Source organism: Oratosquilla oratoria, chromosome 42 (genome assembly GCF_046742065.1).
Source record: "Oratosquilla oratoria isolate Oo_2021 chromosome 42, ASM4674206v1, whole genome shotgun sequence".
Lineage (NCBI taxonomy): Eukaryota > Metazoa > Arthropoda > Malacostraca > Stomatopoda > Squillidae > Oratosquilla > Oratosquilla oratoria.
The window spans coordinates 24,170,072-24,185,099 of record NC_134818.1 but is presented as its reverse complement, the minus strand read 5'-3'; the positions used below and the strand labels follow the sequence as shown (position 1 = coordinate 24,185,099).

The 15,028-nt window shown below is 37.2% G+C and overlaps 1 protein-coding gene across 9 annotated transcripts in view; it reads left to right on the top strand.

Moving 5' to 3' along the window:
* Positions 1-2,547: 2,547 nt before the first annotated feature.
* Positions 2,548-15,028, top strand: part of LOC143021449 (uncharacterized) — a 90,790-nt gene continuing 78,309 nt past the window's right edge. For 3 of the 9 annotated variants that reach the window (XR_012965992.1, XR_012965991.1, XM_076178932.1), the window contains exons 1-3: positions 2,548-2,638; positions 8,662-8,747; positions 13,477-13,574. Coding sequence is in view for 6 of the 9 variants with exons in the window: in XM_076178932.1 (XP_076035047.1) it covers positions 8,692-8,747; positions 13,477-13,574 (154 nt within the window). In the remaining 3 variants the exon portion in view is untranslated. Of the gene's footprint in view, positions 2,639-2,658; positions 3,088-5,897; positions 5,934-6,088; positions 6,112-6,190; positions 6,413-6,543; positions 6,873-8,655; positions 8,748-13,476; positions 13,575-15,028 lie in introns of those variants that run through there. The other 6 variants (XM_076178933.1, XM_076178935.1, XM_076178936.1 and 3 more) reach the window with 6 other exon arrangements.

The window sequence follows — 15,028 nt, the reverse complement described above, 5'->3', positions numbered from 1 at the left end:
TGTCGATAGGTCACGGTTCTTGGCAAGAAAAGTTGACCCAAATATAACGAGGGATGAAGTCCGGCGGACGGTGAGAGCGTGTGTCCGATGTCAGTCAATAGACCTCGTCCCCACACCGCATGCGGCGGGGGAACTTAGCGTAAAGAAAACTGGAGGAAGCTGGCGGTTGATGTAACCCACTATCGGCGGGGCATGTACTTATCGATGGTTGACTGCGGCCCAGGACGTTTTGCCGTATTGGGGGAAGCTGAAGACGGAGACGGGAGAGGAAATTGCATGGGTGATGAGTGAAGTATTTCTGGAACGGGATCCGGTGGATGAAGTCCTGATGGATAATAGCACCGCATTTCGGTCGTGGGCACTGAAAGAAATGCTAAGTGGAGCACGAGACATTTCTTTCGGGCTGCTTACTGGCCGAGCGGAAATGGAATAGTAGGACACAATTGCACGATTAAGTCTATCGTCGAGAGCCTTATTTAAATATAATTGGCGACATCTCCGGGTAGGGCCGGGGCTACCAGCCAATACTGAAGAAGGCCCCGCCTCAGTACAGGTGGGGGAGGAGCTATGAGTTAGGCCAAAGGATGTTAAGTGCACGTCACAGTGGACGAGGGGGATCGTAACGGAGGTAAATTCGCGAAAAAAAACAATAATTTGTTGTATGTTGCTAAATCAGATTTGGCATTGTCTTGCCACTGATAGAATAGGAAGTACGTTATCTGTACAGATAATAGACCTATTTATCCTAAGACAACTTCCTGATTTCTATTACATGTGAAGACTCAACTGGACTAGAAATAAAATAAACAAATTAATAAATACATAAACAAATAAGTAAATGGACAAATAGATTAATTAATAAACATTAAAAAAATTGGTTAAAAATAGTAAATTAACAAAACTTAAAAAGGAAAGAAATAAAAAAGAAAGGGGAACAACTCTTATCACTGAAGATTTGTAAGTGAACCCAATTCTTTTTATCAGAGAGGATCCGTTATAATTCTATATATTTCCATTATAATCCTATTTAGTCTTTGTACGGAGTGAAAGATCTTCTGTCGGCTAATTGGGCATTGTAACCCATTTTCACCTATTTTAAAGGCATACCAAACCGTTATGGTGATGATGTAGCCTGAATAGTACACAGTCATTACTCGTAAAGATTGTGAAAAGGACGAAAAGAAGAGGGTCAAACGTTAGTGAAATGTATTACTATAACATGTTTACGATCCTCACTTGTTTAGAACAAAAATAATTCAATCCCAATCCCCTCAATAGATAAATAAATCATATATATATATATATATATATATATATATATATATATATATACATATATATATATATATATACATATATATATATATATATATATGGCAACTACGACCATCGTACGTCTGGCAATGCGCGCCTTCTAAGTCCACATATCAAGTAAACACGTAAAAAAAGTGAGTATTCCATTGATACGCCAGACCCATTTGCCCGTAAATATAGTCGCAATATTCTGGCTACAAAGGGCTGGATGGGTCGATCTTATGATTTGTCTTTCTTGATAACCTGAACAATTAATTGTCACCCCAGACTATCACAGCGTGACAAATGTTCTGGCGGGGTCACCTGGGGTGACAAATGTTCAAGTGTGGTATCCTGGGGTGACAATTGTTCACGTGAGGTATCCTGGGGTGACAATAGTTCAAACGTTTTTGATGACAAATTATCTTTCATTTCCTGGGCTTGGTATCACGGTTGCCCGAGCCCATTTTCATGGTAATCCGTTTATTTTATTTTATTTATTTATTTATTTTTTGCTACACTTTTTCACAATGTTCGACCATAGGTCTTCGGTCAATTGAAAAATATATAAAAAGTGCATGATGCAAGACAATGAATAATCATATGGATAAATAGGTGGATAAATAAATAAATATATAATTGAACAATACTAAACAAATTATTAAAGACAAATGAATGAATAAATAAATAAAATTATTTGTTAATAGATAAATAAAGCATGAATCCTACTGCAACCCCTAAAATTTTTACAGTGTCTACGATTTTGACTGTCGTCAATTACTTTTTATTCAACCGATGAATATGCCACGTTACTTTTCGCATATATATTATAACTAACGACATTCAATTTCATTCAGCTTGCGGGATGTCTGCGTAACACATGACCCCAGTGGTTATAAAACAATTATTTCTAGGAAGTTGAGATACACGTTTATCTTATCACAATCATAATTAGGCAAATTATATGTTATTGAGGGCTGGGTAGCGCACTGTCAATCAACGTGATATGTGGATTCTCTTTTGATTTTTCGTATATCTAAAACAGCTTACAATTTGTTTATCTATTCAAGTAAACTATGAACATTTTGTTATGATTGTACGTTCTTTGGCCATGATGAGTACGAGTATGAATCGACATAAAATTTTCCATAGCGTTCAGATATTCCTTCCTAGCTGTCTACTTTCTGTGCACATGGCACACAACTCAGCCCTTTACCCTGTACTTTCCTATTCTGATGTATATTGAACAAGGGCTGGCGTGCCAGCAAGATGTGGGCTATCCCTGTGTACTCAAAGCTCATCTGCATCGAGCAGTATGCTAGTCTAGAACAGGATGGCCAAGCAGGTGAGTTCACTCAGTCAGACTGGCACACTGGGAGGTGACATAGATGGAAACTATGAGTAGTTGACATTGATTTAAAGTAGTATTTTGTGAAGCTTTGATAAATATCTACCCTCAAGGATGATAGCATCATTCTATTTCGACTGCTGTCAAGCCAATATACTCAACATCTCCGTGATACAGTACTTTGTTTGGTAACCAGGGAAGGTACCTTCATGGATTCAATTGATATTTCGCTGCCAGTCATTTAGACATATTTTATTCTAATGCTACCAAATAAAATAATTCAACAATTTTACACATAAATTCACAATATGTGAAAATTTTCACTTACAAAATGCCCATGTAGTTCAGTGCCAAAACGTTTTGTCTTCAAAACATTATTGGAACCTTCGTGCATCGACGGTGATAAACCTGAGACTGGAGGCTATACTGTCTTGGAACTCTATACGGTAAGTGACGATGTTAATGATGTACTCATTTCTCGTAGATTTTGAAGTGCACTTAGTACTTACCCTTGTCAGTGTATGCTATTGTTGTCCGTCCGCAAAAAGTGAAGACTGTATTTTGCTCGGCGACATATTGTTGGGGATATTCGCGCGTATGATTGTACTGTAGGTTACGCCTGAGAACGGGATTCTGCGTTGTGTTTTTGGTTGCAACAAGCGTAAGAAATGCAATTTTTAGCAGGAAACGAATCGAAGTGGTAGTGAAGACTGTGATGAAGAAAAGTCAGAAAAATACCACAAATTTTGACTAGTTAAAAAACTAAGTATAATTGTGTTCTTTCTCACATTGGCGCCTATTTATGTGACATGATTCACATACTACATAGTTTTGGACATTTCAGAGCACATTTTATCGTTCTGACAAGAGCAGCCAAAGATCTACTTGACGGCATGGAAATAAACGTTAATGAAAGCCCACTAACTTGTCGTACCTTCTGTTTGTATGCTACCAGCAGAATCTGGCGGGAAACAGATTCGGCTGGTGAGAGCAGAACTCTTCAGGGTCCTCTGGGCATGGGCGTCCGCAGGGGGAGTGGATCAAGAGGGGTATTTGCCCAGGGCAAATATCCCTCCTGGAATTTATGGAAAAATGCAAGGAAAATACAAAATTAATAAAAAAGAAACAAATGAAAAATACAATATGAATAAAATACCATGTATATTTATCATCTATTTATTACCGTAATTTCAAGTATCTTGATGTAACCATATGCAACCGTACATGTATAATATATTTTATTTCGCCCCTGGCTACAAAAATTCCTGCGGACGCCTCTGGTGTGTGTGTGTGTGTAGGTGGGGAGCAACTGCCCCCCTGGAATTTTTCAAAAATTTATTTTTCACATTTCTTGGTAACCTCACCAATACACTCCTCCCGCAACTTACAGGCCCCTTCACCTGGTACTGCGAGATCGTATGTAGAGGAAAATAATGTACCTCAATAAGGATTATAAATGTATGTATTAGACATATCAAAACATTGTATGATAGGAAAAATAAGGTGCTCACCTGTGAACACCATAGCCCCCCCCCCTATATATATATAAATATATATATATATATATATATATATATATATATATATATATATATATATATAATGTTTCATGAATAATGTTTTTTTCTGGAGCTTAAAGTAGAAATCGAAGAAAGAAAAGAAAGAAAACAACAAAGATGAAATACAACAACATTACTTAATACGGAGCTCAAAAATTGTTTGAAAATGTAGATGAACCGTTAAGAAAAAAAAAGTAATGGGGATGCAACATTATGAAGTCGAGAAAATAACATGGTCTTTGAAAATAAGCTGAAAATGCAAAAGCTTTAAACGAAGTAATAGAAATATTAATCAACATAAGCGAGAACATAAAATTGATCGGTTTACAGAATTTTCAATGACATACGTGCGTGATGGGAGACATGGCACTTAGTGTGAAAAATTTACTGTTGCAATTAGTGTCACGAACATTCATAAATCGCTGTATAATCGTGGGTGATTACTATCAAAAGAACTGTTGTGAATAACTAAGGTCATATTTCGATATCAAATATTTTAAGTCCTCACATATGGCAATATTCTCTCCAGCAAAGAAGGAAGTAAGGTTGGAAATTATTCCACCCTAGTTTCCCTCTAATCTTTGCTTTTCGTGGATGAAGGATCATCGCTGTCTCATGCCCATTGCAAGAAACAGCACATCCATAGCAGGGCCGCTTTACTAACCCGGTAACCACCCCTCATAGCATGATAATGATGATAATTAAAAACCAAACCTACAGTTGGAGAAATCTTCATTGAAGCAGTGTTGACCGAGGCAACTGATATGGAAGAAAGTGCGTGGGGTAATGAAATGCGGTATGTCGGATTATTCGGAAAGAGCCCCCCCCCCCTTTGAATTCCAATTATCCTCTCAATTACTCTTCCAAACTCACCGTTAGCTGTCTCAGAATATACATATGTGTGTGTACATATACATAAATGATATGTATGTATTTTTATAAGTTTTCTGAGGGAGCTACCAGAATGGGCCTCGCTCCCTGTCCGTCTGACGTGAACATCGGAAGTTGCATCTCTGATACCAGGGCTCCATACTGTCTCCTAATAATGCTTTCGATCTGGAGGTAGAGACAAGAATAAATGCAGCTACGGAAGCCCTCCACGGGCTAAAACAACTTTTCAAATCCAGGCTGCTGTCAAGGGGAACAAGGTTGAGACTCCACCATGATAAAACCCGTGTTAACATACGACACTGAAACCTGGAGCCCCATTCAAAACATAGTAGAATATTAAGATTAATTAAAAAAAAAATCCTGACCCTTAAAGTGAATGTCGAAAGGATTGACGGGAAAATACCCTGTGGCCGCCCATGAACACGCTGGAAGAATGAGTTTTTTTTTTTTTTTTTTTGGGGGGGGGGGAGAAAAGTCTGTAGGAAAATGAAATAAAAAATAATGTATAAGAGGAGTCTATTGCCGCTGAGCACTTGTAAGTATAATTTGTTTGGTTGTTTATCGTGGCTCTGGAGGCATGTGACAGGTGATTTGGACTTGGAGTCTTGCATCTAAATAACCCAAAAGCGGAGTAAATGGAGGCACATGTGCACATATGTTTGTGCATATGTGCGTGATTTTGTTCGTAGGTGTGTGTACATGTCCTCCGAGAAGCGATTCAAATTCGCTTCCCCCGGCTTTTCCTTTCCTTGCACGACAGATAACAGAACAGGGAGAAGACGATATACACGATTTCTCGTGTATATTCCACGAGGGAGAGGCGCAGTGACGTATTCTGTGCGGTGAGGTCTGGATGTGATTTGTCATATCAGGTGTTTGTGTTTGGCGCGCAGTCTTTCTAGGTGTCTCGTGTGTAGTTTGTGTTTGTGTTGGTTAAGTGGACGGATGTTGGGAGCTAGATTAAGAGACTCAGAGGTTCTGAAGTCGCTCCATCGCGAACCCGTGATGGACCGGACTGCGGTATTCTAACCTTTCTGATGGGATTTTGGTGTTTGCGGCTCAACCCCGGGAATTGGCACAGCAGCGGCCAGACCAAAGCCGAATTAAAAATAATAATAGTTGTGTTTTTGTTATTTTATTATAAAAGGAATATATTAGAAATATTTTTGCATTTTTGTGTTATTGTTTTATTGTGCACCGTGTTGCTCAATTGTTTTATGACTTACAAGGACGTAAACAAACAATGAACTACTGTTTTTTGTGTTTTCTGCGATGAGCTTCAAAAACTTATATGCTTAATGTAATGATTAATTAATATTTGGTAAGTTATTTCTTATAACTAAGAAAGACGGTCATTGATTAATTTAAATAGCGATGTTAAAGGCATAGCTCCACCCAATCAAGACTAAATAGGATTACCACAATTCTTGCTTGAAATTTCGTAACTAGAAATTACTTCGAAAACAGGAGCTGAAATATAAACTATTTTGAAATAGATAGCCTCTTGTTATGTGAAATTTCTGATAAGGTTACTTATTGGTGACATTTGGCTGAACCTTGAATATGCGGTATTATTCCAGTATCCCACGACAAGCACATTTTTCAATTCTTTTGTTGTTACATATAAAAGATGTTTTTTCTATAGAATTGTTAGGTTTAAGGTTAAATTAATTTAGGAGCTATTGGATAATGTAAATTTTATTTTAAGTATCAGTGTAGGGTCAGCTCGGCCTACCCAACACCAACTTGGCCCATCTACTCGACTAAGTCAGCCCATCACGGTTATTGTTGGGTTAGAGTAGACAAATTTACCATAATTTAAATTCTTCAACCTCCATATCAAAACAAAGATGGCATCTTAAGCAGCTGGTGGGCCATGCTAGCTGTCAAGCTAAATATCCATGTTTGTGTGGTCGTGGAATTTTACCTTTTCACTTCTTTATTTTTATTTTTTTTTTGTTTAAATCAAATATCTATTTTTCTATGGAATGGTTAGGTTAGGAGCTTCCCATATTTCCAAAGTTCAGATTTTTAGGTCGAGTGTTGAAACAAAACAGGCTTCAAATGGAAGACCCTGAGGTATTTGAGGATGTGTTGAAGTAATGTTTATTCAGTATTATTTTAGTTGAACACACCCATGTGATATAGCATGAGAAAATTAAATATAAATTTTGTAAATTATAATACATGAACATAATACATGTTTTTCATGGTGGAAATAAATAACAAAAAACCTTGCTACAAGCAAATCTACTAATGAATGAAACCACCATGATACAGTCCAGACACCATGTTGTCTGTCCAGTCCAGTCACTGTCAGTTAGATGATGGCTTTCACGTTGTGGATTGGGTGTTCTCCAACTCCAGGTGACATTAATAAGCACTGTTACAAAGACGGTAGGGCTTCCTTGGACTTTTTGGGAGAACATGGGGTTCTGCCATTGTCTGTTTATTGCCCGAGGTACAATAATAAACAGGCCGTCAGCATTCGTGCTGACGATAATGATGATCCAGATGATTTTTAGAATTTGAGGTACTGAATTATTAAATATAGGTAGGTTACATAGGTTAGGTTAGAATGGACAAATTTATCATCCTTTCATTTCTCTGACTTTAGCATTTATCAAAACAAACGGCTTATCATTCAATCGCCATGACTTCATTCATTAATAAATCAGTTTTAGCCATTTTTTGTCATTGATTTCAGCCAAGAAAATCACATGTTACATTGATGTATTATAATTTACAAAATTAATAATTCTGTATTGCTATATTGCATTGGTGTATATGGGTGATGCTGTGATACATGTGAAATGTCTTGAATCAACCTGTCTGCCTCCAAGTGCTTCCAACTAAATGCATCTTTATTTTATTTTTTTTTCTTCATCTTCTTTTCTTTTCCACCTAGTACTAGTACCAGAGGCCATGCATACAAAGCTTGTATCGCTTATACTCAGACAGAAGTCTAAAAAATATAAAAATATTTTTTATTGTAATGCAAATTAGCTGTGGAATACACTCTTAGCCAGTGCAGTTGCAGTCTAGGTATATTAGAAAAGAAACGAGTAATTTATTAGGCAGTACATCATTCAAATAGCATGATTGAAGGGCATCTATGCTTCCATGCCTCCATCATCTAATAACTTGAGATGGATATGACATTATTAATACTGTAATAAGACAGCATAAATATTCCTACTCATTTGATCTGGTCCTTCATATGTGAGGAGAAAATACTGCTGAGTCACTTGGGACTGCTATGGGTGACATGTCTAATATATATATATATATATATATATATATTGTTTTATTTTTATTTTATTTTTATTGATTTTATTTCATTTTCAGTCTGTTAGGGTAACATTCTTTCATTCAGTCGTAAGTACTGTACTTAGAATGAAGTTTAGCTACATAGCCTCCACACATTAAGGGTTTTACCTTAATTGAATAAAATCATTAAAGAATTATTAGGATGGGCTGTTAATTTTTGCCTTACATTGGTTTGTGAAATATCCGTAAATATGTAATTGGATTAATTGGGTTATTAGTATTAATGTTTGTCCTTATCAGAGATCCAGGAAAGAGTAGAAGTGGACAGAAATGGATAGTGATGATGATTTTGATTTTGTGAGCTACACTCCAGTAAGCAGGAAAAGGTAAGAGTTGATGCATATTTTTTTTTTATTATTTCATGGTAATATACATAACTATATTTGTTAGACCACCATTATTCATATGTGTGAGGTGGTCTTGATTGGACACTAAAAGTCCAGTGTCACAACCCACCAATGGGTCAGGCTAGTTGTGACACAAAAAGAAAAGAAAAAGTTAAAGGTGTACACAGCTAGGACAAGTGACAGAGAGTTCAGGCAGGATGATCAAACTCTTCGTTAGAATTAATTATTATTTACAGTAATAAAATAGACACAAACAACATAGACATAGAATAAGAATAGATAGCAATATATGTTACATGAATTATAAATGGATAATTAATTACCAGGTAGAGTATCTGGGTGTGCACTGGTATGTAGCATATAAGAACAGGTGGGCAAAATAAAGTCTTGATTATGGTGTAGACGAGTCTTGATTCTGGTTGCTAGAAATTGCTGCAATGGGAAATTGTCTGGTCTGCTCTTCAAGTCTTGGGAACAAATGAGTTGTTTGAGGAGAGGCTGATACATGATAACTTCTGGTAGGGGAATCTTCTGGTAGTCAGTAACATGTAGGAAATTTGTTGATGTTTTGTAGTTGAAAAATAACAGATTGTAGAGTCACACTTAGTCCAGCAACAGTCTGGAGATGTCTGAAACAATTCAGAAAAATGAAGGTACTTTTCGTGTGGAGATTGGGCAATCTTTGTGGTCCAAAAAACTTGTATAGTTGAATTGTTGTAATCAACGACTGAAGAAAAATTCTTTGTAGATTCAGATTAGTTGTGGGGTCCAGTGGCGATTCTAGGACTATGAAAGTGGGAGGGCCAGCTGAAAAACTGGGGTGGGTGGGCATGGCCCTCCCAGCCCCCCACCAGAATCGCCACTGCATGTGACGCCTTTACAGGGTCGGTACCGCAGTAGTATTTACCAATGTGTATATATATATACCAGGAGGTGCTCAGATGAGAGGAAGGGTGGGAGGGGTGTGGAGTGTATTTAGGGATGAAATGGGTGGGAGTGTTTTTATGCCTTTCCTTTTGTGGCTACCTCCCTTGGAAGGGGGAAAAAGCCTTGGTATATGTATGTATGTATGTATATATATATATATATAATTAAAAAATATGGTTATGCAAACAAAAAAAAACTGGGGGGGGCAACCTGGGGGCCAGGCCCCCCCCCAAGAATTGCCACTAGTGGGGTCTGGCTTTTTTTTTTTTTTTTTTTTTTTTTTTTTTTTTTTTTCTACTTCTCTTTGTGTTCTCCGTCAGGAATCCCTCTTGGTAGTTTCTATTGTATCTTCTTTATCCACTCTCAGGTCACTCTGCTTCACCTTTTATAGCTCAGGAATGGGTGCTTATGTTTCTGGGATGCAGAAACATGTCCAAAGTAGGTATTTAAACACTTTCAACAAATGGGAATGAAGAATAAGTTTTTGTGCCAAATTATGTAATGTTTCTTAGGTTGGAGTCATCTGACAGTATGTATTCTAGAGGCATGCTCCAACAGACGGATATTGGGCAATGTTTAACATATTATGAAGTACAATTTATAGCCTACATTAATGATAATACACAACACATCATATTCACACAAGGCATGCCTAAAAAGAATACAGACAGGAAGCTTATTTCACACAAGGGCATGATCCAGCACAACCACAGGATTCTATTCACACTAAGGATGTGACATCCAGTATTTTACCAAGACATTTCTTCCCTCACTACAGTTTACCTCCACCTCTGCCCTGTAATTTCTTGCCACAGGTGTCCCTAAATACTGAAAACTATCCACTTCATCTAGCCTCCCTCCTTTAAGACCTACTTCCAACCTACTGCCTCCCTCACCCGTTGTGCATCTCATCACCTCAATTTTACTCACATTTACTCTCCCATACCCTTCTGAACTCCATCACTAACTGCCTTAGGCCCTCCATAAATAACAGTTGGCTCACATCCCATCTCTCTCCACTTTTACTAACCATCTCCAATCCCTTGCCCTTCGCCCTTGCATTTTCCTCCTGTACCAACCCATCCATGTATAGGCTGAACAACCTGACACAACCCAATGTTTACCTCAAACTACTCAATCTCACGATTTTCAACCCTAACACAAGCTCTGCGACTCCTATACAAGCTTTTGACTGCCTTGAACAACTTTATTCCTATCCCATACATCTTCAAAACTTCCCACAATGCCTACTTGTCAATCCAGTTATTAACCACTTCAGTATGAGTCAAATTCTCACGCACAGCATTGGCTGCCATATGTACAATTCATCACACTACTTACATTATAAAATATAAAGTCACTGCTGTATTACTCACTCTCTTTTACTCTGTGTAATAATTAACACATAAAAAGTTATCAAACCAGGTCACAGAATTCAGGGGTAACTCATGTACAACTACAAAGAAATATAAAATCAAGACACCAACACCGGCATCCTCGTGTGCCCACTTCCGCCTCATGATGCCTGCGTGGGCGTCATCGTACCAATGTGGTTAACCTTTTCCATATCCATAAAAGCCCAAAATAAAACATCCTTACCTTTTGCCAAAATCCTCTTGCGTATCTCCCTTTCTACAAAAAAAATAAATAAATGAAATAAAAATAAAATAACCACACTTCCTCTACCTTTCCTAAACCCACACTGTTCCTCCCCAATAACTCCATCTGTTTCTCTCCTAATCCTCTCAGTTGACATCCTCCCATATGCCTTCCCAACTCCACTCAACAAACATTCATATACTACCTTCATATTTGTCCATTTTTCCTTTTGATTGATTGAGAAAGGTAATTTAGTAAATAGCAAATTATATTTGGTCTTGTAATCCGTCTTCAGTGAAAAAATATAGTAATACATGTTACCAAGAGTTTCACTAACTGGAAACTTGCAGTGAGCCTCTTCCGTAGATTTCTTGGAAAAATTATTGAACTGCTGTCTGTGTTGAACTAGTATGGGACTGTTTTTGTATCACTGGTTAATAGTAGTAGAAGGAGGAAGGGAGCAGTTGTCAGTTGTCAGCTCTCCTTATGTGAAAAGACAGAGAAAATACAGTCAAAGTTTATAGAGATATTTTTAACTTGATCTAGAGGCTGGAGACAGAACACAAACCCCATGGGAGAGCATCTCCAGATTGAGGTAATAGTTGTCATAGGTTTTGAAGATAGGTTGAAGAGGTTTTTTTTTTTTTTTTTTTTTTTTTTTTATGCCAAAAGCACTTTTGTCAAGAAACAAGTAGCCGAAACCAAGATGCTGAAAGGACGCAAGGGTGGATGGACTTTAAGCCAAATGGACTTATAGCCTACTTTTATTGCATTTGGTATAATAAGATATTGGTAATTATATATAAATGAATAAATTAAACAATTTTATAAAGTATTTCTTTATTTGATTTAGATTGTATTCAAGCATTAAACTAAGTTAACTGTATTTTCATATGTTTACATTGTAAGTCTGGTAAATACTCTATGAAGTTGCTTTATTCATTTATATATAATGGATGGGGGGTGAGGGTGGATTGGGGGTAAGGTAGTATGTGTGAGCAAAATTTTGATGCAGCCCGAAGGGATTTCTCCCCGTCCTCTCATTTTATGCAATGGGGGGACGGAGAGGTGGGGGTCGCCGATTTAATGAAGCGGCCTTGCTGTGGATGTGCTGTGTCTTGCAACACTGCTTCTGACCCAGGGTAGTGGACAAGGTGCAGGGATGACCCATCATTTCAGGATGTGCTAAGATGGGAGGGAGGGTGGAGGGGTGTGGAGTGTATTCAGGGATGGAATGGGTGGGAGTGATTTTGTGCCTTTTTCTTTTTGGCTACCCCCCTTGTAAGGGGGAAAAAGCCTTGGTATATGTATGTATGTATGTATGTTTATATCTTATGCCAAATGCAGTAAAAAAAAAAATTGTATTTGTGCCTGTTTGGCTCCAAGTCCATTTTGCTTTAGGTCCATTTGGCTTTGTGTCTTTTGGTATCTTGGTTTCAGCTTTATAGCTTTTGGCAAAAGTGTATTTGGTATCTCATCCAAGCACGCATGCAAGTACTGTGCTTAGTCATTGGTCCCCATGAAAAGGAATTGTATATGCTCATAGTTTTAGATTTGAAATCTTAGTTGTAATAATTTTGAGTTATGATAAAACAATTGAGCTTTTTGTCATCTATTGAAAAGTAATGTGATGGTCATGCAAGATGGATGTCCATCTACCTGGTGTTCATCTTTAAAGGCTGTCTGCACCCTCACCTCCACCCAAAGGGGATTACAGTTGCATCTCTGAATGGGGCCCAAGATCTCTCTCAATCATTTTGACAGTATTTCTCTCAGGGATTGCTGACACATGAGGGCTCCCATTATATCACTAAGCCAGCAACATGGAAACATTCCATCAGCAACACACTGCATACAACAGTCCAGCATTTATTCCCAAAGAAATCTGTAAGGGGAACCTATTGTCAGTCACTTGAAGGGGGGTAGGGGCTTTTGTCAACCACTGTGGGGCTGTGGGTTTCCAGGCAGTGAAACTCAAGGTAAGTTTTTATTATTTCAAAAAGGGGCACAAAGTGTCTTTCAAGTTATAGCTTTATATATTTTATTAAATCAGCACTATGTTTTAAGGAATTCTATATGTTCATGTGATGTAGCACTCATTCTGTGTATTGTGTTTGACCTCACATGAAGATAGGTTGTTCAGTCTTGGTGCTAATTTTGATTACTCTTTACTTGATGCCAGGGTTTTGAGTCAACCATCAGCCAGGAAGAAATCTGTCTCATTTGGTTCCTTATCATTGAAGAAGTCTTCCCCAAAAATCAAAAAAGAAATTCCTGAAGGTAATCAGAAATATTTTATTAAGCATGAATGAATAAGTTTATATATATATATATATATATATATATATATATATATATACACACACACACACACACATATATACATATGTATTTACCTAGTTGTATTTACCTAGTTGTATTTTACGGGAAGGGGAGCTATGCTCGTGAGGTCCCGTCTTCATATCTCATTTTATCTAAACTATTTTTAAATTCATGTATTGTTTTTGCACACACCACTTTCTCATCTAACTTGTTCCAACTGTCTATTGCTCTGTGAGGAAAGCTGTTCTTTTTCAAATCTCTTCTATAGTTGTCTTTTTTTATTTTCTTTCCGTGTCCTCTTGTATTTCTGTCATCCCATTTTATCAGATTCTCTCTATCAGTAATTTCTATGCCTTTCATGATTCTGTAAATAGCTATCAAATCTCCTCTCTCTCTTCTTTGCTCTAGTGTCTGTAGTTTAAGTTTTTGTAGTCTCTCTTCATATGATAGTTTTGAGAGTGTTGGTGCCAGTTTAGTAATTGCTCTTTGTATTCTTTCAAGTTTTTTTATACATTTTTTTGTACTTGGTGACCATATCGTTGCTGCATATTCCAATCTTGGTCTTATCAGGGTGACTAGGATTTTCCTCACCATTTCTTCATCCAGGTATGTAAATGCCACTTTGATTGTTCTTATTAAATTATAAGTTTCTCCAAAAATCTTATTTATATGTTTCTCAGGTGACATATTATTCATAACAATGACTCCCAGGTCCCTCTCATTTTCTACTCTTTTTATTCCTTCTTCTCCCAAATTATATGATCCTGTTATTCTGTTTTTTGCTTTTTCCAAATTCCATTATACTACACTTTTTTGTATTGAACTCCATCTCCCACTTCCTACTCCATTCTTGTACTTTATTTAGATCTCTCTGTAGTGATTCACAATCTTCTTCAGTTTTCACTCTTTTCAGTAATTTTGCATCATCTGCAAAGAAGCTCATATAGCTTTCAATTCCTTCATCCATATCATTAATATATATAGCAAACATTATTGGGGCCAGAACTGTTCCCTGCGGGACACCGCTTATTACTTCATTCCATTTTGAGTGCTGATCTCTTATCACTACTCGCATTTTTCTTTCTTGCAAAAAGTCTTCCATCCAATTTAGCAATTTACCTTGTATTCCTCCTTCATATTCTAATTTCTTAAGCAACTTCTTATGTGGTACTTTGTCAAAAGCTTTTTTTAGGTCTAGAAATGCACAATCAGCCCATCCATCTCTTTCTTGTATTATATCTATTAGCCTTGAATAGAAACATATTAAATTGGTGACGCATGATCGTCCTTGTCTGAATCCAAATTGCCTTGGATTTAGTACGTTGTTTTTTTCCAAGTATTTTACCCATCTACTTTTGATAATTCTTTCACATATTTTTGCTATTGTACTTGTTAGAGAGACTGGTCTATAG